Source organism: Struthio camelus, chromosome 5, assembly GCF_040807025.1.
Source record: "Struthio camelus isolate bStrCam1 chromosome 5, bStrCam1.hap1, whole genome shotgun sequence".
Taxonomy (NCBI): domain Eukaryota; kingdom Metazoa; phylum Chordata; class Aves; order Struthioniformes; family Struthionidae; genus Struthio; species Struthio camelus.
In genome coordinates this window covers 28,194,456-28,219,157 of record NC_090946.1, presented here as the reverse complement: position 1 = coordinate 28,219,157, position 24,702 = coordinate 28,194,456, and the positions used below count along the sequence as shown (strand labels likewise).

Here is a 24,702-nt window from a genome sequence, read left to right as displayed (position 1 = left end):
AGCCCCTTTTCCTTCCCACAAACTGATACAACAGCTAAACATTTGGGAGTAATGCGCTGACCCTGATGCTCCCAGTCACTACACTCAATTCCTTATACCAGAGAAATTGTAAACACGGTAAATAGCAAGTTTCCTGGCTTAGAAATACATCAGATAAAGTCCCTCTATCATACTCCTTTCTCTTTCCCTCCCCCACTCTCTCCCCATCTGCTGCCCTCTTGGGAAGGCAGGGCTACACTTAATGGTTGTGTGCTTTTAAGTCTAATGTGCTGGATATAACTTAATGCCCAGTACAGTAAGTGGGGACTCTGCTGTGAGGAAGCCTCTAGTACTGTTTCTTCTTGTCAACATCTGTTGGAATCTCTGCAGCCCTAATGTCAAGCAGCATGCAAGAAAGAAAGGTCCTAGAACATGAAATCCAAAATCTGTGACAAAAATAAATCTTACAAGATACCATAACATAATCTTTTCAATATTCTTTTTGATAAAAAACAGGATACTGCTCTGATTTTCTTCTTGTTTGTCTTTTCCCTCAGCGAGGTGAGTTATATTTAGGAAACATATTCATTACAAAAAAACACTGGCAAGCACTTTCCCTGTCAGTGGACAGTACACAGGACAACACCATCAGCAGACTCAAGTTCCAGTCAAGAAACCTTCTTTCACCCTCATGTAAACTATTCTCTTTGATCGTTCTTTGAGAAAATTTTGCATTTACAAGCACTAACGAATATAGCACAGGCACCTCTGCTGACAGTATTCTAATTTACAAGACAAGGGAAAGAAAGAACATGGCACTGGATCTATTTGAGTTATGAAGAGGATGACCAACCACACTGCGGGATTACGAGTTGCTTTCTTGACATCCTCTCTAACTCCTTCATCTCTCTTCTCCCCTCCCCAAATAAAGTTTTAGCAGTAGCACATATCACCAATGCCCATCCACCAGCATTTTGCTTTGGCCAACTTTCATACAGCAGATCCTGCAGGATACGTACTGCTGATAGGCCAAGGGAAATCTCCAGCTTTATGGAGATTAAGACCAAACTTTATGGTCAACTCATCAGGAAAGAAATAAAAAGACTGCAACTCCAGGCAAGTTCACAGTCAGGAATCCAGACTTGCAGTTTTCTGCTCTAACCACTTGGTACTGCTCCTGGCATGCTACTGGCTGCTGTACATGTTACTGTGTACAAGACTATCATACACCACCTTTGTGTTTGAAATCCAAAACAAAAATAACTAAATGAAGTCTAGTCACATTTATTACATAATAGCATGTTTTTCTTCAGTGTCTTTAATATATACAAATGCTGTGCTCACCACGTCATCGTTCTATAATTAAAAACAATCAAACACAGCAGCACACAGAACTTGCTTTTTACAATAGGTAAAAATAAAAAATAGCAATCTTATTGACTCACATCAAAAAAAAAAAAAAAGAATAACTAGGTAAGACCTGAATCTCCAAATCCCATCAAAAAACAAGCAAGCTCTTTTTTTCTTCTGAAATAAAGGCTATGAAATGAGTGCCAGCATGTACGCAGACATACTCACCTCCTTACTTGGTTTAGCACTGCTCTGCACATAGAGATTAGAGAAAATATCAGAAAGCCAGTATCAGGCCTGCTGCAAGCAGAAGCAATCATGCTGAAGTCCATGAAATTACAACAGCATATAGCAAAAGTATGAGTCGAGCCACTAGGAACAACAAGCCAAAGGACAGAAACTCACAGCTCACTTGAAACCTTTTCTAGGGACTTGGAAAAACCTGGTCTGAACTAAAAGGTGAGTGTTCTTGCCATATAAGACTTGGGGGACTTCCTGCCACATACTGGCGCTGACTTTCTCTGCTAGCACTCACCACCTGTGACGACGCAAGTAACCCCTATACCAAACTTTACTACATCTTCAAAGAAGTAACACACTGCAGCTCTCTGGAAAGGATGCATGTTTTAAAAATATCTCCTTGCTTCACTGTATTTCTGCTATGCCTAATTATGTTTATTTTCTCAGGTCAAGTTATGCCAGCTGAGATATTTTACAAAATTCAAGCCCAAACAAAACAGTTTAACTTTTTGGGAGAGAGACACGTTGGCCCTCCATTTCTAAATTTTTCCAAAGAAACCCATGCTAGGCAATTGACTAAGCAGTTGAGCTACCCCTGATAGCTCAAGACTAGAAATGTATACTCAAAAGTTAGTGTGTAACACACAGCACAAAAATCAACTTTCATCACCAGCACTTCAGCACTTCTGAAACAGTCCTGCATCAATCATAAGCAAGTAGGCTATATAATGTCATATAGTCATGTAAAATAGGCATGTAAAGTCACATCATTTACAGGGCCTCCTTGTTTAAAAAAAAAAAAAAAAAAGGAAAAAAAGAGAAAGAAAAGCTAAGGAAAATTTGCTCCCTCCACAACTACATCTCTACTACGTTGGTATTTATAAGAAAGAAACAACAAGCTTCCAGTGACAACGCATGTCCCGATTATAAGGTATACCCACCCATCTTTTCTGTCCAACCACCTCTCGGCAAGGAACTCCCTTAGCAAGCAATTTCACTTAGGCACAAGGTGCTCTGCTAGGGGCCACTGGCATAAAATGAGTACTTGGTCAGATTCCATCACAAGCCTCCCATAAGATAAGAACACATTGTATATTGTATATAGAGATGAATCCATAAAAGTCAGTCCTCACTCAGTATGACTGAACACTGAAGGAACGACATGGATAATACCGTAAGGTAGAACCCAATCATGTAATGAAAATTTCCATTCATGGTTCTCTGCTACTGAAATGGGGCCTTAGAGTTAATGTACTTGTTACTTGACGGCTTCTTTACACCATTAGTGCAGCATTAGAGAACATCAATATACATGTGCATAAAAACTAAATTTATTTTTTTTTCTTTCTCTTTCACAGGGTTTACTGCAAGGTGCTGTTTTAACGGCATGATTTCTTCAGTGAAGAAACAGAGTGAAGAAATGCCCACCTCCTCCTATCCTTGTGCTCTGGCCCACCTGTGAACCATGGTTCACTGCCCTCTCACCTGTGCTGACCACCCCCTGCAACCACACTATTTGTGAGGCCACACTAAAAACAGATCACTTAAAAAGTATCTTGGGGGCAAGAGGGGGGAGTAGAATGGATATGTTTAACTTGAATCATTTCAGTAATAGGATTTACAGAGCAGTCTCACAAAAGGCTCTGCCAGCGCTGCTGGGAAGAGGCAAACTGTGTAGCGTGGGAGCAGGAACAAGCAGCTGGGGACGGGCAGGTTCAGCACGGAAGCCTGTGTATCAAAAAAACTTCACCCCTTCCAGTTCTCACAAGTATCCTACAGGCAACATTTTTACATTTTGACAAACAGTGATAACTGAACAAGGCCAATTCCTTATGCTGAGGGATTCATTCATACGTTCATAATGAAGAAAACTCTGGCAGCCTGTCCCACTCCCAGCAGAAGTGAAAGGTTTCATCACCGATTTAAACCAAATCTAGCTTCCATACCGGAACAGTGCAATATGGAAATATAGTAACTAATAGCAAATATAACTAATGGTACAGTTACTACTAATATAGTAACTAATAGGTGACAAAACATTATTTTAAACCTGTCCTACATTGTAATAATAATATTAGCACATTTACAGCATCAGTCTTTCAAGTATGTCAACATATTAAAAAGTAGGTTGGCGTTATTTCTTTTTACAGATGACAAAAAGAGAGGTCAGAAAACAACCCATTCTTCAAGAGACACTACATAGTATGACTATTGCGTTTGCATAAACAAAAGACAGGGGCCTGAATTTGAGTTTTAATTACAAGTGCAATCCCCAAGCCATACATAGCCACTGTACAAACATTTTTCACTTTCAGTGGTCACTTACACATCTCAAAATGCTTTAAATATAATTAAAGTGAAAGATATGCTTATGAAAAAAAAAGTGACGTTATTCTCATGTTACAGGTTAAATTTAAATTTAGGGCTTATTTTATGTTTAGATTTTGCAAAATAAGTGATTTGAAATCACTGATTCACAAGTGATTGTGATTTAAATAATGAAAGATTTCTACCAAACACACACAGACGGACACACATATACATACGCTTCAGCAAAACAGTTTTCTTAATGAAAAGTAAAATTAACATCTTTGCAAAGCAACTTCCATTGTTCTCCCGCAGGAGAATCAGAAAATGCAATCAGCTAATGGCCCTCTTCTTGAGTGGGGACTGTTTATTTTGGGGACAGCTGTACGGATCCTCACCTACAGCTGTCCTCGCCTCCCGTCTGCGGGAATCCCCACTCCTGCTGCAGGGAGAGCTCAGCTGCTCCAGGGGCAGCTGCCGCATGGCTGCTGTTGGCTGGCAGCTCAGCCCATTAAGAAAAACAGGTTTGTTTTGCTTAATGCACCGGGTTGTAAACTGCCTGCATTTCAGTAGCCACCCAGGCCACTGAGGGACCAATGAGAGAAGGGAGCATAAATATGCACAAAGGTAAATTGACCTTGCTTTTGAGCCTGGGCCCCAAATAAAAATCCCCGCATCCAGAAGTAAGGCGCCAGTTTTAACTACACTCGTTCAATGTATTCTTGTTTTCAGGAGCAGAACTTAAATATGATTCACTTACTCCTCAGGGAGTAGTTATTTTAAAAATATATTTAGAAAAATAAGTAGTAAAAAGCAAATTAAATGCTTAATAGCTACATATGCTTTCATAAGAAAAGTCAGTAATGGACAAAGCAACAATTGTGTCAAAATGATGACTCTGATCACATCAATAGCACCTAAAATAACCTGTCCAGTTACACGAGATATAGCCATCTAGCCTAGGCTTAGAGTATCCGCACTCTCTCAACATGTATTACATGTATGAACTGCACAATTCTGCAAGTGTCAAGTGAGGCCATACTCGACTAATGATAATTCCTTTGCAGCCCCCAAATAACACAGAGTTTATATGAAGCAATAACTGAAAACACTGCAAGTCAAATGAATGAATTTCCCACTGACTTCACTGCAACCTTCTAACATTTGTCACATGCAGGACGGTTCCCTGAAAAAAAAAGTAGGCAAGATCCTATTTCTCAAGGTTAGTAGTCTAGTTAGGACTCTGGGTTTTAACAATTTAGGACTTCATCACAGTTAAAAGTTTTTCTTCTATGACTATATGGCTATATTTTTATACTACTTTTTTTATTATATATACACATTTACACACTCATACATTTATATACTTCATTCCACCACATATATATAATCCTATTAATAAGAAACTCTATGTCTATACTCTTTCAAAAAAGAATATTCACATGGGGAATTATTCCAGTATAGCAAGAGCAGTAAAATTTCATAATTACAGATTGCTCAATATATCTCCAGGTATGCATAAACTCATTTACAGGATACACTTCTGTAGCACTGAAACCTTTATCTTTCTTACTCCCCTAGTACGGAACTTAAACCACACCTGAGTTTTAATATATGTTCAAAGTATCTCAAAAACAATCCACCAAACCATTCTCGTGAGATCTGAGCAAAGCTAGTGAACTTAACAAGAACTCATCTAAATGGATCAGTGTGCAGTAGTTTAGGTCACTGCTTGTGCTTCTTCACAGGACTCTCATGATTTAACCAGCTGGCCTATCCAAATAGGCATTTTTTACAACAACAAAAGCACAAGGAAGAGATGTATTTCACTCTCCTCTCTTTTCCTGAAAATGTGGGGTGGGGAGGGGGTTGTACCTAACAGGAAGACTATTTACTTAAGTAAATTATTTTTCATTTAGATTTGTCCCATTTTTCTGGTCTGAGGAAAAAGAAAGGTGAGACAGGCAAGATTCCACAAAGCTGAGCCAAATTAATTTCTGTTAAATTAAAATGGTTAAATACCCACTGTGGTGGGTGCTGTTCAAAGCAGTTTAAAAAAAAAAAAAAAGGAGGGGGGGGGAAAAGGGGAGAGAGAGAGAGAGAGAAAGAGAGAAAAGGGTGGGAGAAGGAGAAAGGGAGAACAAGAGAATATCCTCAGTAACCCACCCATTCATATACCAGATGAATTCAACTATCCCAAAGGCTTGGTCATTCTTATTTTTTCTTGCCATTGCCTTACGATAGTAGAAATTTTCTCTATCTTCTCTACTTCGAAGGCACAGTTCCACGGGACAAAGGCTCCAGCAGTTTGCAGAATACCGTCCCCGACATGCTTCCCAGAGGCAACTCCTCCTGCGGTGCTCCCTGCGCCCCAAAGCTGCATCCACAGCTCCTTGCTGCTACTGGTGGCAGCGCTGTGTAGCCTCCCGCAGAACACATCAGGGTCTAAACAGGCTTACGAGTTTGTTGTGCTTTTTCTTTTTAAACTTAATTATTTGGTAGGATCTTATTTTTTAAAGTCATTCTGGTTCTCAGACCAGTCATACTAAAGCCAAAAACAAAAATCAGTTGTGCAGCAGAACTGAGAAGACAGCACTACATGGAAGGAGCAAGACGCACTACCACCTAATCCTATATTCACCCCTTAAAGCTACAATTCCTAACATAAAAAAGGAAAAGTACAGAAGCTTTCAGAAAAAGAATAATCATCAGAAAGTAAAAAAAAAAAAAAAGGCATAATTTTATTATTATTACTATTATTATTATTTTGTAGCTGTCCTTCAAAGCAGGGAACGCAGGTAATTCAGTTAACTAAAATTAAAGGACAATAAACACGACTTGTACAAAACATATTAAATATTTAATATTTTCAGAGAATTAGTGAAACTGAGGGGTGATGGGAAGAGAGGGGAAGTTGCTGTAAGATGTCCAAAAACGAAACACGGTATCCCTTTATCCAAAAGGGCTGGACAGTGAACACTGTCTTTGGAACACCTGCTCAAACATTAATTAGTATAAAAAAATGCAAACTGGAGAAATTGATATAAAGTATGTAGTCTTCAGTCCAAGTAATTGCCAAAACTGCCAGTACAATCAGCCTAAGCAAAGGGAGCTTCAATATGTTATTTACCTTATGGTATCCTTAATTAAATTCACAAAGACGTGCTGGTGCAAAAATAAATATAAACACAATAGAAGAGAACTATGTCCCTGCTGATTAAAATACATGACACTGTCATGTGAAAGGCACTATATAAGAGTGGGAGAAGAGAAGGACACGTCTCAGGGAACAGGAAGCCTAGCTGCAGTATTTCTCTATACGTCAGGTTTATATTGGTGAAATTACACAAGCTTTCAGTCTACTCTATTGCGAGATGAGAATCAGGCCCACTGAATACAAGAAACAGTAAAGGCTCAGTCAGTACGTGCTGAGCAAACTCTTTTCTTTGAATCCAGTTCTCATCTTTGGAAATTAAGATGTATATTCATAGAGAAATGACTTTAAAAAAAAAAAACCTTCAGGAGAGAACATTGTTCCCTTACTGCAACCCACCACTGAATTATGGTATGCAGCAGTGCCCTGTGGCAATATATTGCCCTGCTATTCAGGTACTTGTCATAATGCTCAGGGCTTCTGTGATGCTTTTTATTCATTTCTCAACATCCTACCATTTTGTAAAATAAATTTTTCACTAGAAGAATAAAAACCCCTCAAACTTCCCCTTTTTAAAGAAAAGCATGCATTAATTTAAGATAGTCAAAAAGAAAAGCAAAACTGTAAAACCAAACCAAAGCAAACAGTCTTCACAGCTGCAGCAATGTGGCATTAACAAAGATACAACAGGCTAAAAGGATCATGGTTTCTTTGTTATCACTGCTTCTACAAATTTTCTTTTCAGGGTTTCTCACTTGATGATCTCCTCTTTCAGAAGTACGCACAACGCTCCCATTATAAAACCTCAGGAAGACTAACAAGGCCCTCCTCCCCCCAGCTACAACACGCTCGCTCATTTTTTCCTCCCCAGAAATAACTCTACCGTTCTTACAGTCACACAAGCCTGCAGCATTAGTCTCAGATTCACATCTTTCCTTTCTCCTACCCCAACTCCAGATACCAGCTAGGATCCTACCTTTTTTTCCTTAACAGGTTTACTAAAATCCATCATTTGTCATCCAGTCCTACCCCTAAAATGTTATCTCCTCTACTGCAACATTTTTTTCTACTGCAACGTTTTCTTTGCTTTTGTTTCAATTCTCTGAGATTAACCGTCTTCCTTTTTTTTTTTAATTTTTGATGCAAGAGACTTCTCCCTCTTCCGTTCTCTCCCTTTCAGCATGCCACACCCTTCCTTGAAACAGGATGACTGAATTTAAGAAAGCAGCATTTTAGATAAAAATCTTGCAAAAAACTGTCACTATGTTGTACTTTATAGTTTCAGTATTTATTTCAATTGTACAATTCCTTCAATCTAATAGATTATCTTCCAAGACGTCCGTGAAGTTAGTGTCATTTATGAGATAAATTATTAGGAAAGTTGATCTTATTATTTGCTCATTTCCAAAATAAAATATGAGTTATCTTTAAGTTGTTAAACATCATATTTATTCAGGCCTTAATTCAGCTCCCAGAGCAATCAATGGCAATAAGAAGGGGTCCTTTAAAACCACTTTTTAAATCTTTATTGTTTACTCTCAACTCATTCTATACATGGAACTTCTACTTAACGCCAGTCAGAAGCGCAATTTGAGTGCAAAACATGCGGCAGAAATTCACTGACAAAAGATCTAAACATTTGGTCAAGCAATGGAAATATCATTTCTAAAAGCAGAGTTACACAATCACAGTAACAAATCGCATGTAATTAATGCAAACTTTTCTGGTATTAAAAAGTCACACGCACAACAGATACTCTTCAGCATCCTTCCTCAGGGAAGTTGCTTTTAGGAAGATTGTAATCACATAAAATCCCATTAGAAGGTGTTAAACTCCTACAATTGTTATGTAGAATCCCGCCAGCAGAGTCACAAAAATGCAATGAAGTACCATACAACTTCTTCCACTCTTACACAAGATCCTTATCAAACTCAATAGCCTGACAATGTCCAAAATCCTGACCAACAATGGTACACAGGAGCTCAAGAGATATCCCCTTTGTTTTAGTTTCATAGGCTCTTCAGACTTTTAACATTTTAAAAAAAAAAAGAACTTTAACTGATAAGGATCAAAATTAACTAAACAATTGAAAGGAAATTCAGAGTAAAAGCTAGTACTTAGCTCTTACCACAAACCATTGTGCCTAGGTACTATGCTGTAGAATGATCTTACAAGTCATACAATACCCAAAAATAACAAGGTGAGGTAAGGAGCCTGTAACTTCACACTTCCAAAGCTTCTGTTGGTATAAGTTCAGGCCATGAACATTATTTTAACACAGTATTTGTATTTCTTGGGACCAATTGTTCAGCAGTCTCCGATTCCTTTGTCCTCCTGGTTGCGAGTGGAATGCAGCATGCGGCACACGTTCCACTCACAACCAGAAGGACAAAGGATTCAGTGATCAGGGGGACAATTAGTCCCAATTAGGCCTGTTTCGCAGCTGAGTGTAAAGGGTGGGGGAAGGGTGTTTAAATTTTCAAGCAATGGGTCCCTCAGGCAAGTTAAAGTGAGATCACTAAAGTGAGAAGTGTCAGCAAATGCACCCTATTGTACGCCACTGTGATAAGTTTTACCAAGTCGGTAGCATTGCTCCGGAGGAAGAGAGTTATCTCCCAGAGATGATAGAGTGCTATGTCTCAAACACGCTATATATAAGAAATTTGGTAGCCGTTTTGCCTCTTTGCTAATATGACTAACCCATTTTTCCAATTTTCAACCCAGTCCTTCAACATCCGTTCTCAATTTAAAAACACACACACAAAGGCAAGATTAGTAGTACTTACATATGAACATGTGGAGGCTGGAACCTGCTCTGATTAATGTTGTAATGTGTAAATGCTTGCGTTGGATTGGAGCTATATTCATCCACTGTTATGGTAACTTTGCCTTGCGAAGGAATTCCATGAGCCATCCTTTCTCCTTATGGACATGAGCAATTCACAACTTCCCAAGGCCAAGAGCAGGGTAGGGCATCGTGTTCCAGGCAGCTCCAGAGTCCAAGCACCTCCTCATCCACTCCCGGGACCTCTACGAAGAGAAAAAAAACAGGAGACTTTGCTGAAGACATGAAGGAGACATAAACCTACACAGACGCATTAGTCTACCCCACCCTGATTTCCATTCAAAGATCTCTTCTGAATTTCTGATGTACCATCACCTGACTAGCTAACCATTACTCTTCACAATTTTTTTTTTTTTTTACTATCTCATCATTTAACTCCATCATCGTTAAATGTGTCTTAAGGGTGATCACTTAAAATAAGGTTTTGTTTATCTTCTACTAAATAATCTGCGTGGAAAGCCCTAGTCCATATTTACTATTCTTCTTCATTTTAAATAAACAACTTATGTTAATTACTGCCTTGAAAATTAAGAAGTAGGCCTAACTTCCTGCAGGACAAATGGTTTTCAATCAATGTACACATAACGTTTCCAAGGCACTGCTTCAGCTCTACCAAATAAGTTACATTTGAGGAACTTTTGGAAACTGATGCAAGGCAGAAAATTTAACAGTTACATAACAAAAGGCAAACTCAAATACCTTTAAATCAAGGTATTTGTCTTAAGAAAGACCAGTATTTAACCAACTTTGCTAAAATATCCATGTTGCAGTCGACTATCAATTAAACAGCTTTGTATTCATCAAACAGTAATGATCTGTTAGACTTAACAGTATCATTCTATGAATAAATATTTCTACATTTATGATGAAATGCACTCTTCCATCTATATGCTTCCTGCCTAAAGAACAGGTTTGCTATTCTCTAAAAGAAAGCATCACTGCTCGTGATTAAGACATTGTTTAGGCCAAATGCCAAATGGTTTCCATATCTTCCACCTCTTTAAAGTGCTCTTAAATGTAATTTTGTATTCAGACTGCAAATGTTCTATGATATGAGCATAAGGCTAACAGCCAGAAACGTCCCAAATTTTATCTCTGTTGAGTCCCCTGCACAAGTTGAGTTTGGATTTCTCCAGTAACTAAAACGAAGGTAACGTGGCTGCCCTCCTTCAGAGGGAATCTGTGAAAATTGAAGCGCTGATGTCTGAAGAATACTTTCAAGATGAGGAGTTCCATAAAAGGACTGCTTATGATGTAAATCCTCAGCTGGGGGCACACCATTATAGCTTCAATAACTTAAATGAAATTATGACAACTTAGATCAATCGATCTGCCCTTTAATTGCCATATACAATAGCAGATTTTTCATATCTGTGTTTAATTTACAAAAGTAAACCTGTACTTGCTGGGAAGAAAAACACATAAGAAAGAGAAGAGAATGATCTGAGCCCCAGGCATCAAACTAAGTAATATTTTTCCAGTGGGATGTTCCTGGACTTCTCTTTGCTCCCAGATAGAAATGTGTTTGCCATGTGTAATGTTAAACATTTGGAATTTTGAATTGTATTCAAAATATATTTTTAATACAAAAACTCATTTCCAGTTTGGCATAGAGTACAATAAAATTGCCCTGCAAATGGCAGATGGTCTGCTATAGGCCATTTATTTTATTATTTTACAACCTCAGGCCTACGTAGGCTTCCATATGTTAAGCTGGGTTAAAACGTTCTGCAACCTTCATTCCAGTAATTGGGTTCTATCCTTCATCTTCTTTCTCAGTAAAAAGTAGGCAAGACAAAACTAAACCATAAAGTTCCCATCTAAAAACTCAGTTACTTGTGACACAGTACATCTCAGTAACTAAGGTTACAGTTTGTTCTTTATACTAACCTGCTCTCGCAAGAATAAGCGCAAGAGTTTCAGGGGTAAAAATCCGTAAGGTGGGCTTAAATCAAATCTTTGCTGTCTTAATATGATGTAAGGAATGTAACATCAACTGCATATGTATATCATAATATAGTAGTTACCATACCAAGTTTGCAGCTGTTTCCTTAATCTCCCTCACAATTATATTTTACTGTTATTTTGCATAACAGTAAAACGCAACACCTGCTTCAAATTGCAGTCCTGTTCTAAGTACTGTAATTCTTTTGAGATACAAACTATGAAGAACGTGCGGCACAGAACAGCATAATTGCTCTGCACTGAAAAGTAAATACAAATGAAAACATCTTCCTGTTAGAGAAATGACTGTCATTAACAAGAATGCTAGCCATCAAAGCTCCAAGGAAAAAAAACAACTTTTTTTAACACAGTAAGAACTTTAATGTTTGCATAAATTAAGGAGTAGTAGAAAATTGTACTACTTTTTTTTTTTTGCAATTAAAAAGCCGCTATATAAAACAAGAAGCGTTAAACCAACCACAAAAAATGTTTGCACTTTTAGAAAAGCTAAATCACACTAGTTTCAATAATCTAGCATAAGACAGGTCAGAAGATTAAATTTCATATTACAGTTTACTCAGGGGAAAAAAAAAAATCCAATTTGTTGATGACTGAATTACACATAAAGATAACAATAAGCATTTTTATAAGGTTTACAACAATCTATTTGTTACAGAAAAATTTCAACTAGCATAAAACAAACGATAAGAGGATACTTAACTAGCTATATTAAGTACCTTAGAGTTGACTTTCAGTATAATATTAAGTATAGAAGCTGCAATTGCTTCCCACCGTTCCCATCCTGTATTCCCAAGAATAAATCTCTACACTTAAATAAGATAAAGCCAAACAAAGCATCCTATCAAAATGAAATTCAACAACAAATACCAGATATGGAAAAAAAGTAAAATTCGAAGCCGAAGTGGGTGTCAATTCTCTAATCTCCCTTTAGAGCTCAATATAGTACCACAACTTGCCTCCTAGAAGTGTCTCATTATTATCTTCTTTAATGTGAACTTCTTTAAAGAAAACGTCAAACAGGAACAGAACACCTAAAAACTTTCAAATCAGATTTATTTTAGGCCCATGGAAAAAGGCTACTTCTCGTCGCTGCTATTCTTTCTCCAAGTGTAATCACTCTTTGAAGATTACATACACGAGATCAGTACAGAAGAATAGAAGTTACATGATTCTTCACTACTGTCAAGTACAGCAACGTGCAATATTTTGCAATCCTTACATAGCAATTTATAAGTAACTATATTTAAAAAGCCTAAATAAGTAATCTTAGCATGCTGAATTTCCCCAAATATAGCACTTATCCCGGGAATAACAATCATTTTCCAGTGAGAATTTATACCAACACTGACAACAAGAGATGTGCTATTGTACGGTTGTGTTCAGTTTTTAAAGTACAAAAGTAAAGGTATAAAACTGACATTTTTTCCCCAAAGGGGCAGATACAAACTTATATACAACTAATTTTAAATCAGCACAGTTACTAGAGTATCTGAAAACGATCACAAAACGCACACAGACAGCGAATGCTAAAACAGTGTTAAATTTCACGGAAAACTATACATACGAGCCCCACGTATGTGCACACACATGCATGCACATGAAAAACACATTTTCCTCGAATCAAGTATTTACACCTTCCTGATCTGAATTTCAAAAAATCTGTTTTCTGACTGATATCGCACTATGAAAGAATTAGAAATGCAGGAGAAGGGTTACTCTGGTGTCAACACCTTCTGTTAATAAAGCCACTATCCCGACACTGTTAGAACAACAAAACACGTTAAATACGAAACCCAAGCACTGGCGGCTGCAATAACCTCTCCGAAAAGGCAGCCCCCTCCTCCGCCCGTTTCTCACAGCTTATTACCACACGCTTCGGTGACTATTTAACAACTGCCCCAACAGCCCCCGCGATGCTGCGCTACAGTTCGCAGGCAACTCCAGGCTCCATCCGAGCCACCAAGTCCAGCGCAGAGCGGGGGGGGGGGGGGAGGCGGGTTACGCCTCTTCCCGGCCCGGGGGGGGGGGTGTGGGGCGGACCCCAGCCCTGTCGCCGGGGGAGGGGGGAACCCCGGTACCTGGGCGCCCAGGCGCTCCTCGGGCCGTCTGCCGCCCCGGCCCCGGCCCTGCCCCGCGGGGCGCCGGGCTCGCCCCCCGCCGCCGCTGATTGATGGCTCAGGGCGGCCAATGGCTCCGGCGCGGCCCCGTCCCGGCGTGTGCCGCAGCCCCCGGCCCGCGCCCCCGGCCCGCTGCCGCGCACCGCCCCCGCCGCTCCTCTGCGCTGCTCTTCCATTCGGGGGGCATTTCTGCAATGTTTGTGCCATAGGTGTTTTTACGCGCAAAGTTTACATAACGCTTTTCCCCCCTCCCCGCAATTGCAATAAAACTCAAATCATTGGGGGGGCGGCAATAAACCATAGTGGACGGAGGGCGAGCGCCGCTGGGGAGCGGGCGGGGTGCGCGCGCGCCAATTGCTTTTTATCCCAGCAGTACCAATCGCCCCATTTCTCCCCCAGCTTTCCAAGTGCTTTAGGCCTCCGGGATCTGGGTTTCAAAGCGGGTTGTGAAAGGCAGCTCTTTCGCCTGTGAAACACAGGGGAAACTCCGCCGGGGAACGCGAAAGCAGCCCGTTTGCCATCGTTACTTTCGCGGCGGCGGCGGTGTGCCCCCCCCTCCCCGCCCCCGCCGACGAAGCCAGGGCCGCCCGCCGCGGCCCCGCTCTCCCCGGCTGCTCCGCGCTGCGCCCGCCGGGGCTGCCGCCCGCCCGCTCGCCCCAGCCAGCACAATGCTCCCGGCCTACCCTCCCTGCCCAGCTCCTGCGCTCACCCCATCACTCCGCCGCCCCGGCCCCGCAAGGCAGCAGCCAGGCAGCCCCATCCCGCGGCCACACCACTTCCAGCACCGCCTACCCCGGACGAGAAGGCAGGCGGCGGCGGAGGGCAGCGGGGGCACGGCCTGGGGGAGGCAGGGCAGGGCAGGCTGGCCCGGCGCCGCCGAAAAATCCGCCCTCCCGCCGGGAAACCCCCCCGGCCCCGCCGCCGCTGCGCAAACCCGACCCGCCGGGCTGCGAGCGGTCACGGCGGGGAAGGAAGGCAGCGCAGGCAGCCCGTTTTATCCTCATTATTGTTTGAAGGAGGCTGGCCCCGGCGCCGGCGCCGCTGCCCGCTCCTCCCGTACTTGCCCGTGACACGGCACCTCTAACCCGCGGCTTTGTGCGCCGCTGCCTCCCGCCGGACCCCCCCGGCACGCACACGCTGGCGCACACGCCGCAGCGCCTCGGGGCCGCTCACCTGCCCTCCTCCCTCCGCCGCCTCTCGCTGCGGGTCGGCGAAGCCTTCAGCGCGGGCAGCGGGGCCGCTCCATGGGGCTGCGGGGGCGCGGCCGGGGCAGAGCCTGCGCCCGACCCCGCGGCGGTGCCGGCGGCGGCCTGGGTCCGGGGCGGCGGCGGCGGCGGCGGTGGTGCAGTGAGCGGGACTGCCACTGGGGTCAGGGAGCAGGCACCAGGAAACACGGCGGCCACGGAGCGCTGCTCGCACACACGCACACACACACACCCACACACACCCGCACGCACGGCTCCTCCCGCCGCCTCGCACTTCACCCCCTCGGGCAGGGAGGGAGGGAGCGAGGGAGGAATCGCTGCTGCATTTCCCAAGTGCGGCAAAGCCTCCCCCCGCCTCGCCGGGAGGAGAGGCCGGCAGGAGCAGCCGCTCTGCCGCCTCGCCGGGGTCAAGGTGGGGAGACTAGTCGCCACAAAGCCGGGGAAGGGGGGGCAGCGCCGGGAGCCGGCCGGGGCCCCCGCCGGCCGCGGGGCAGCGCCCGGGGGGGAGGCGGCCGGCGCCTGGCTCGCACCCCCCCCACACCGCCGGCCCGGCACCACGCACCGCTGCTCGGGGATTCCTCGGGCTAACCAGCTAAATGCATACATCCATATGGTACATAAGGGTACGTAAATATAACCGTTTGGGGGGGGGGGAATACTCCAAAGTGGTTTTACCCGTTCCGCACGTTTCATCACTAGACACTAATGCAGTGGTCTGTTCCTCCTGTAAAGTAGCGAACCTCTGCCATCAAAAGAAAACGTAAAAAAACATTACTGTACCGTCGTCAGTTTAAGCTGAACAGTGTTTCAGGGCAGTTGGGTTTTTTGTTTCAGGGCAGTTGGGGTTTTTTTTAAGGATAGAATGAGGTTTTTTGTTTTGTTTTAGGAAGCCCACAGGAATTGTCTCAATAGACACAACAGCAACAAAGTCAAGATCAGACCTGTTTGCTCTTTTACTCTAAAGACAACAAACAGAAATAGGACTTCCACAGTCATACAATTATAGTGCAAAGAAAAGAAGAAAACAAAAGGAAGAAATTTCCAAAGAATAATGAAAATCAAACTGACAGAAAAATACAAGCTCCTAACAGGCCTCTAAGAATGATACCCTGTAGTGCACCACGTATTGTAGAATAATTTTGATTCTGGCCGACCTTTGGATATGCGTGGCAACTAGACAGGTTTTTCTTTGTTGCTGAAAACAATGAGAATGATCTAGAGTATTGCCAAACAGAAATACACTAGGATGGAATGTCCTGTTTAGAAACAGAGCAAATTAAGAAAAATCAACTCGAAAAAAATTAAAATTGCGTAAGTTTTTCCCTGTTCGACATGAGACCTTCCTATGTCATTTTTTATTGTTGTTGTTTTCCCCCTCAACAGAAGAAAACACGGTGAACCACCAAAGGAAAATTCTTGTTTCAGATTAAATGGTCCACAGATGAGTCGTCCTCATCAAAGCAACCTTTTCAAGGACTGTTTGCCTGAAATGGAGTCTGAGGCCATAGTTTCAAAAACAGTTTTAGCTGACTTACTCTGACACTCTTGTAAAATACGCATTCACTCCACTTATCCCATCTCTGTCCCTGCACAAGCACTTGTGTGAAAATATTGCTCCCTATCAGGAAAAGGGATCCAGTAAGCGTCAGAGAAAAGCCGGCTGTTTTAATGTGGGTCAGCCTCCCCATCTGATTCATTTCCTAAGTGCATAAAGGCTTGTGCTGGAACAAGGCAGGGAGAATGATGAGCAACTGGGGACACAAGGAGGACAGGATAGCTTCATGTGGTGCCAGTGCCAGCTTAAATGCAAAAAGCCGGGGGGGGGGGGGGGGGGGAGGAGAGAACCCGTTTGATTCAGAACGGCATTGCAGAACCTGCTGCGCCCATTCTCTGCTTTTGCATCAGGAAGACTTTTCCTGTATTTGTGTCCTTGTACCACATCAAGAGCCTCCAGCACTACAGAAATTAACTTCTAGCACAGGAGAATAAGGTAGAAAGTCTGGGCAAGTAACAGGCCTGGGAATTAGAGAGCTCAAGGAATTTATCTGTGATACCTTGTATGGCGAGGGATGAATCAAGATGTTACCCCAGTGTGTCAGTTTCCTAGTACTGAAATAAGCATTTGCCTGATCTAAAAGTCCTCTTATAAAGTATGTGCCTTAAAAGTTATTTTGGGAATAGCTCCGCTAAACTAAGTAAAGTAGTATCCCGTATGACTCAGGGGTGGGACCCGATTCTAAGGCTTTTTCACAGTGCTAAATGTTCAGCAACAACACCAAGCTGTAATACAGTCATCAGGAACACAGTTTTTAGTATACGACTCAAAAAACTCATCAAGAAGAGCACAGAAGGAAACTCCTTGTTTTAACAAACTACTTGTTTTCTGTTTTCCCTGAGAACAACATGTTTTCTAAAGAGGTACCCACTTTTAGAAATGTATTGGCCCTGCAGTTGCTACCTGGGAGAAAAATATTTTTCTCAAACTGATTAATGGGTTCTCTGAGGAAGATAGTTCCACTTATTTGCCTTTCTTTTCTAAATTACAAGAGCAACATCAGAACGTAAGTATGTAAGTATAGAAAAAGAAAATGCATCGTTATTTTGGCTAGAATGTAGATATATTAACACATACCTGACAAGAGAATCTCAGAGATAAATTTGAAAACTTAAAATTAAGCAAGCTGTTTGAATGTCACAGGACTGATTTTTCTAGTTGGGAGAAATTCAAAATATTGAACAAGCAGCTTTTGTTTACTTCAATATTTCTTACTTGTAATGTTAAAAGTGTATATTATACATGTTTTTAAACCTTAGTCATGTTCAGGTTTGCTCTGAATTTTGTTTTTTCACTTTTACAAAACCAAAGGGACTATTATCAAATGTACAGATGCAGCTGCCGCATGTCAAAAATCATAAAAAGCATACAGAGCTTCATAAAAAGCATACAGATTATTCACAATCTATCATGTCATCTCTAGTACCCTTCGCAGGTACCAATGTGCTCGGTTTTAAGCCAAGCACAAGAAGGACCAAAATCTTTTGAGACACACATAAGGCAGTCCAGAGTGAGTCATGGAACTCTGTCTCACTTTGGGGAAAATGTTCTCTAAGTAAAGCTATCCAATATGAAAGCCATCATTTAAAGTCTGTCCCTGGGAACTCATTCCCTAAATACTTGAAAGTTTTGGGTGATCTTTTATATGGAAAGGGAAAAAAAAAATCCTTTCAAATATACATATGATATTGGCCTGCAGTTACAGTACTGACCTGACGCAAATCCTGCCCGGTCATCCCACACCATGCACCATACATCATCACCATACACCATTATCGTGCTCCACAATTTGCTGTATGTCGTTCACTGAGACTAGTCCGAGAGTAAGGTACTATTCCATCTGACCAAAACTGGCAAGACCAGATTACACCACCATCTTCCACAGTATAAAATGAACAATTTGGCCATTTTAAGGCTGTTTCCTCAACTCCCCTAACTCCTCTGCCACTTATTTCCCCTCCTATTTCTTAAAGATACAAACCACACAGGAAGAACAAATTCAGTTTTAAAAAGTCTCCTTCCTAAAAGGGAAAAAAGGTTTTAAGGCAGATCAGTTCCCTAGTCTGGTTCACAGCACAGGCAAATGAACACTTATGCTAACATAACACAGACTGCAGCAGTCTGCAGTGCAGAACCAACACCAGCACAGAATATGTTGCACTTTCACAGAGAGTCAGGCAGTGGTTTCAACACTACCTTTTAATTTGGACATAGTATCAAATATATATATATATATATATATGTATAATTTTTTTTTTTAAATACATGTATGTTTTGGATGTTTAGCCATTTTAAGACCAGAGGGGTGAGGGTTCTTGTTTGTGCTATAGGGACAAACAGATTTTAGCCCACAGAGACTGGGACACATTGATGAGCTAGTAAATTACCTACAGAATTCTAAAATATGTATTTTGCTTTGCTTTGCTATTTTATGAAAGGACAGTTTTATCCAGTGGACATTCACTGGTAGCAAACGACACTGAAGTCACTGGACTCACCATGCTTCATGCAGACCACTGTGATTTTGCCAAGAATCGTATCTCAACAGGCCCCTTCCCCTCATTGAAGCAGATATTCTTCAGTTACTCCGGAACAGAAAGACAACGGGGGGAAACTGTAATGTGCTGGTTTAGACCTTACACCGCATTGAGCAGATACTACATTCCAAATTTGTAGAATGTAGTTGGATAGATGAAAAGTTCCCTTACTATCTTCCTCCATTTATAGCTTGACAGTCACTGAACATTTGGTGTGCGTTCTGGCCAAGAATATAATAACAACAGAAAAATATAGTATTGGATTAAAAAAAAATCAAAACCAAAAAACAAAATCCAGAAGATTCCAGCTTCGAAGATTCAGATTGCAGTTCTTTCGGCTCTTAAGAGTTTCTCTCCCATTAGAATACTGCCGACGGGAACTGCAGCTAATTACACCCTAAAAACTGAATTCAAAAGCCAATGCCTCTTGGCTTTAGATTTTTGTCATCTTTTCTGTTTTTATCGGACTTTTCTCTCACAAGTATGAGCTCTAGACACTAACCTGTTCAGCACTCCAGCAAACACTACATCTTCAGGAAGCATCCACGGCCTATCTTCTTCCCTCTCCACAAAAGGGCACCAGCTTTCTGAGAAAAGGACAACTCTTACAAGCAAGTGCAACTCAAGTCTTCTGTCAGAATCTGCAGACAGAGAGGAAGAGATCATTGTAATGCTGACAGAGCATCAAGTAAGACTACCAAGGAAATATCACTAGTTGTCCTCTGGGCATTCTTTTTATATTCAGTGGACCAGAACATTGTCACAGGATAATGGTTGTCTGCTGCCTTGCCCGATTAAATTAAATTAAATATTTGATTGGAACATTCCCACTTGCTCTCTGTAGAAATAAAAAGTGATGCAAAAAAGCTGCAGGTGAATCATTTGCCCTTCTAAAAATACCCAGTGCAACTGCTAATCAATAGAACTAGAGAAGAAACTGTTCCTTCTAAATTTTTGGTTCTGAGCATTCTACAAAACATTCTTTTTTCAACATTAAGAAGGAAGTCCAAGTGATTTATTCCTTCACAGCAGAGCAGGCAGTGACTGTAGTTTTGTATATACATAAAGATGCAAACACTGTTTGATGCATGGTAGCTATTGCAAAGACATTACTGCAGGAACATTTAGGTTTACTCTCAGACACTGAAGACTCGCGACAGGCTACACCGAAAGGTTATGCAAATGACAGACTCCATGAACTGAAATTCCTGCAAATGGAGTAAAATTCTCCTCTCTATTCCCATGAGAAGCTCTCTACTTGCACTTACTAAACTTATGTATGAAATTCTCCTCACCATCAGTCAAAAATACACATAGAAAGCGAACTGCAAAACTGAAACAGACCTTATTTCACAGAGAAAATAAATTTACATGGTGGCGCAGAAAAGAGACTATTATTCCTATTTCATCTTGAAAATTTATTGAAGGCTGCAGATTTAACTGAAAATTCACCGGCTGATGACTGTTGTCAACAGTTGCTAGAGTTAACCTCTCTTACATCCAAACAGTTGCTAGAGTTAACCTCTCTTACATCCAAACAAATAGGCACCTGAGTTTCACTTCATGCTGTGCATAATTAAATTATGCTTTCAGCAGACATAAGAGCCATGGTCTCCAGCCTATCTCCATCCAGTTCCAGGTTACAGGTTCCAAATTACCTTTGAGCCAGGGATGTGCTCCCTTTATAGAAAATTGTAAGGAACTGTAGAATGAACATTATGAAAAGCTTTCCAAGGGGGTCAGGCGTTCCAACATAGAGATCTCTCCAATTTCAACACAAAGTTAAGAACAAGCCTCCCTAAAAAAAGGAAAAGATTTTCACAGTCATTTCCAGGAGTCTTGGCACTTTGAATGTCCCCAGTAACACCACTGATCTGAAGGTACGTTCAGCCTAGTGCCTGAAGGCAAAATCTTTATTATTTGTTAACTATCGTAATTATCAAACACTGTTATGCAGAAAACAGTGGAGAATGCTCAAGAAGCCTACATCATATAGCAAGAGAAATAAGCTTCAATTCACATGCAGTGCTCTCTAATGTAAGATACAGTTCTGGAAAGAAATGGATAAAAATCTTACAGTGTATTCTCTGGTATTAATGTTCATTTTTATCCGTTGATTTGACTTTTTTTTTTTAATAGATATTCTGTAGCAGTTATTGTCTAGCTTTTCAATGCATGCAAGCTGAAACCACTTGCTAAGAACTGAGGGTTTCCATGTTGTCTCAGACACTCCAGGAAAAAAAATCCCCTCTTCCAGTTATTGTCTAGCATTTGAGTTCAGTATTGGCAAACTGGTCCCTGCATGTCTTTGAGGCATATGGAAATTGATGATGAAAGTGTCTAGTATAACTAGAAGTATAATTTGATGAAAGCTGAAGCAGTGAACTGTGAGAAACTGCTAAATCAGTGTCATCAAACTCTGCTTGAAAAATAATGAAACAGAAATAACACTAGCACATGAGAAATGCAGGGCAAGGACTGTGAAACCAGAGAGTAAATGCAAAAATTAAGGAAACACATAAGGTACTATTTCAGTCGTTATTATTGAAACACATGCACAAAATACACCACAATGGTCCTGTCCAAATTTGCTTTAGGGAGACAGTGACATCATGTCTCCTCCAAATCGTTCAAACAAAAAGCTTGGCACAAGCTCTTCCAACAGATCACCATGTTTGGCCCTGGCACTCTTGCCTATCTACCTGTAATCATGTGCTGAATAAGAACAGTACTGTGGTCAATGCAAATCCTAGCTATAGCTCAAGTCCCTTGGGGCAACGGAAAAAGGCCAAAATAGAAAACATATTACAGTTTTTAAGTAATAATATTGCTAAGAAAAATAAAACAAATGTAACCTCAGAAGTAAGGTGACATTTATTGCCTAAAGTTCCTGAAGTTATAAAAGTACTCTATAAATAAGACCTGAAGATGGCAGTGAAAAGATCGTGATAACGCTTTACTCATACCTTTGAATGAAAATAAAACAGACAAACTTAGACAGAAATCTGGAAGCAAGAGGGAAAAGGAAGAAGATATCCTAAGTTTTAAGGGTTTGCCTACATCAGTAAACACACCTGAATTACTGAAAAACATTAATGATTCTATTCAGCTGTACCCATGTTTTGAGGCGACAGCATATATATTTACACACTCAAAAAACGGGTATAAGCCTGCATATTCAAAGACTTGTCAGAAAATTTGTTCGAAAAGATCACAGGGAGACAGAAACAGCTGGAAAAATTGGAGCAGGGGCTCTGATTTTCATGCCAATGTTACACCTAATGCAAAGGGAATGCAGATGAAGGACTGCAAACTATACGTTATTCCTCCTGCCGCTTAGCCATATACTTGTAGAGCTAAACAAAAGTCAGGAGGTAACAGAAATAAAATTAAATGTCAGAAAATGTGCTAGTGTAGACTAATAAATATCTTGACATAAATATTTTAAAGTAATATCAACATTTTTATGTATAAAGGGAAATCATCAAGATGCGGCAGTGGTTAAGGATACCAAGCACTAATTTCTTTAAAGCATAATCTTCATTTGTAAATTTAACTGAATTGCTATCACGTTCACTTAAAATTTAACCAAGGTACATTTGCATTGACCTAGGAGTCCCATTGATTCCTGTTGGGCTTTCACTCTTGCATACACTACAGCCTTTGACAGTGGCTGAGAAGCAGAGCAGAGTCACACTGTCTCTTTGTAGCACCCCCATAATCACCACGGCCTACCCACTGAGATGCCTCAGCTCTGGAGAAGAGGAGTGGAAAGGGAAAAAATTTAAAAAGTGAAAATGGTAAAGCAGAAGACAAAGGAAAAAGTGGAGATTCAGATCTAAACTTGCCACAAGCTCAGTGGCACATGGAGCTCCAGTATGGGACTATGCCTGCAAAACTCTATAGCTTACCCTTTTGAGACAAATCCAGGCACATACCTTCCCTATATCAGCTGTTGCCTCTACCCAGACACTAGATAAACTAATAATCTGACAATGACTCTTTCCCATTTAGAACACGCTGTTACCCTTAAAAAGGTCAAAATCGAGAATAAACCGGGACACAGGTACATTTAAGTTTCTGCCCAAGCTTCAGTTTAAGGCTGTACTTCAGGCTGTTGGTTCAGAATGCACAACTACAGAATAAGCTTCATCCCACGGAAGTCCTCAGCTTTACTTCTCGCTAAATTGATGCACTTGAAAGGAGCAGAAGTTCTGCCCTGCTTCAAGATCAGACCTTTTATTTGTGATGAGCCCTTGACTGTTGATATAGAAACTTTCTTAAAGCATACATGATTTTTAGCTTGCTATTTCATATGCAGTAAAATCTATCAGGCTGTACTATTTCATCCATTGTTGTTTGCTTCACTAAGTACTTTCTATTTTCTCAAGTTTAGCCTATCATAGGTACATTGTAAGCTTAAAAATAAAATATACTATATATGGAAGTTCTTACAATGGTTAAATTATTTCATATCTGCGATTCTCTACTCTTAATAATGACAGCTCACAAACAGAAAGGAAGAGATCACCACTGTCAGTCCACACTTCAGCAAATTCAGTTCAAAATCTGGAAAACTATCCACATTCGTGATATTTTGAAACATCCATCTATCTCCTGGTGGGTTTTTATCGGTGTGTTCTTTTCTATGAATTTGTCAGGTCAGAACACTGAAGTTACCTATTTTCAATACTGTCAAATTAATAAGGCAAAAATTAATGATTTAAGCCCACAAGCCACAAGACTGCTCCAGTCTATAAGCTACTTTTCTTTTTTAAAAAACATTACTTTCTGTTTTAAGAGTCCCTATACTGATATTGTATACTTACATAAAATGTGTGTGTGCATAGCATATGCCTTTACAGAAAACTTCAACGATATTACTGCTGAATAAGCTCCAGTCTGTCAAAGCGAGCGGCGTGACCAGAATGCTGCACCCACAGGGAGCTCCCCTGACTTCTCTTTCAATTGCAGGTGTTAGAACCATTGACAGAAGAGAACTCCAAGGTTTTGGACAATGGATTCTGCATATATTGCAATCAAAAATTTGTGTGATTCATAGGAAAAAGAATCGGGCTTCCAGGATTTTATACATCTGGATTCAAAGATGAAAACAACAGAAAACTAGGCTTCTAAACTGTCCAATAGCCAGCATCTCAAATTACCCTAGTCATATATGTAGTATTTTTTTATTATTGTTTTGGACTTCTGTACGGATCACACAATGACAGGATGGGAAAAAAATGCCAGATGAGATATTTTATCCAATTTATCAAATTGTAATCTTTTGCAACAACAAACTCGTAACAACAGAAGAAGTTCAAAGTGTTCAAAAGATACTATCAACTAGGTATGTACTTCACGGATCACTAATATTTCTCTTGTAAGGTTTGAAAGATTTACTTGATGCTGAAATGCAGGACATTCTAAGAACCAAAGGCTCCATTC

General features: G+C 41.0%; 1 protein-coding gene across 6 annotated transcripts in view; it reads right to left on the bottom strand.

Moving 5' to 3' along the window:
* Positions 1-19,907, bottom strand: part of MPPED2 (metallophosphoesterase domain containing 2) — a 121,193-nt gene extending 101,286 nt beyond the window's left edge. The window contains exons 1-2 of one of the 6 annotated variants that reach the window (XM_009679460.2): positions 19,757-19,907; positions 9,817-10,060 (exon numbers count right to left, since the gene is read on the bottom strand). In XM_009679460.2, the coding sequence (XP_009677755.1) occupies positions 9,817-9,944 (128 nt within the window). In that variant the 5' untranslated portion in view covers positions 9,945-10,060; positions 19,757-19,907. Of the gene's footprint in view, positions 1-9,816; positions 10,061-12,556; positions 13,811-13,918; positions 13,984-14,666; positions 14,779-15,130; positions 15,274-19,756 lie in introns of those variants that run through there. The other 5 variants (XM_068945283.1, XM_068945282.1, XM_068945284.1 and 2 more) reach the window with 5 other exon arrangements.
* Positions 19,908-24,702: the final 4,795 nt, after the last annotated feature.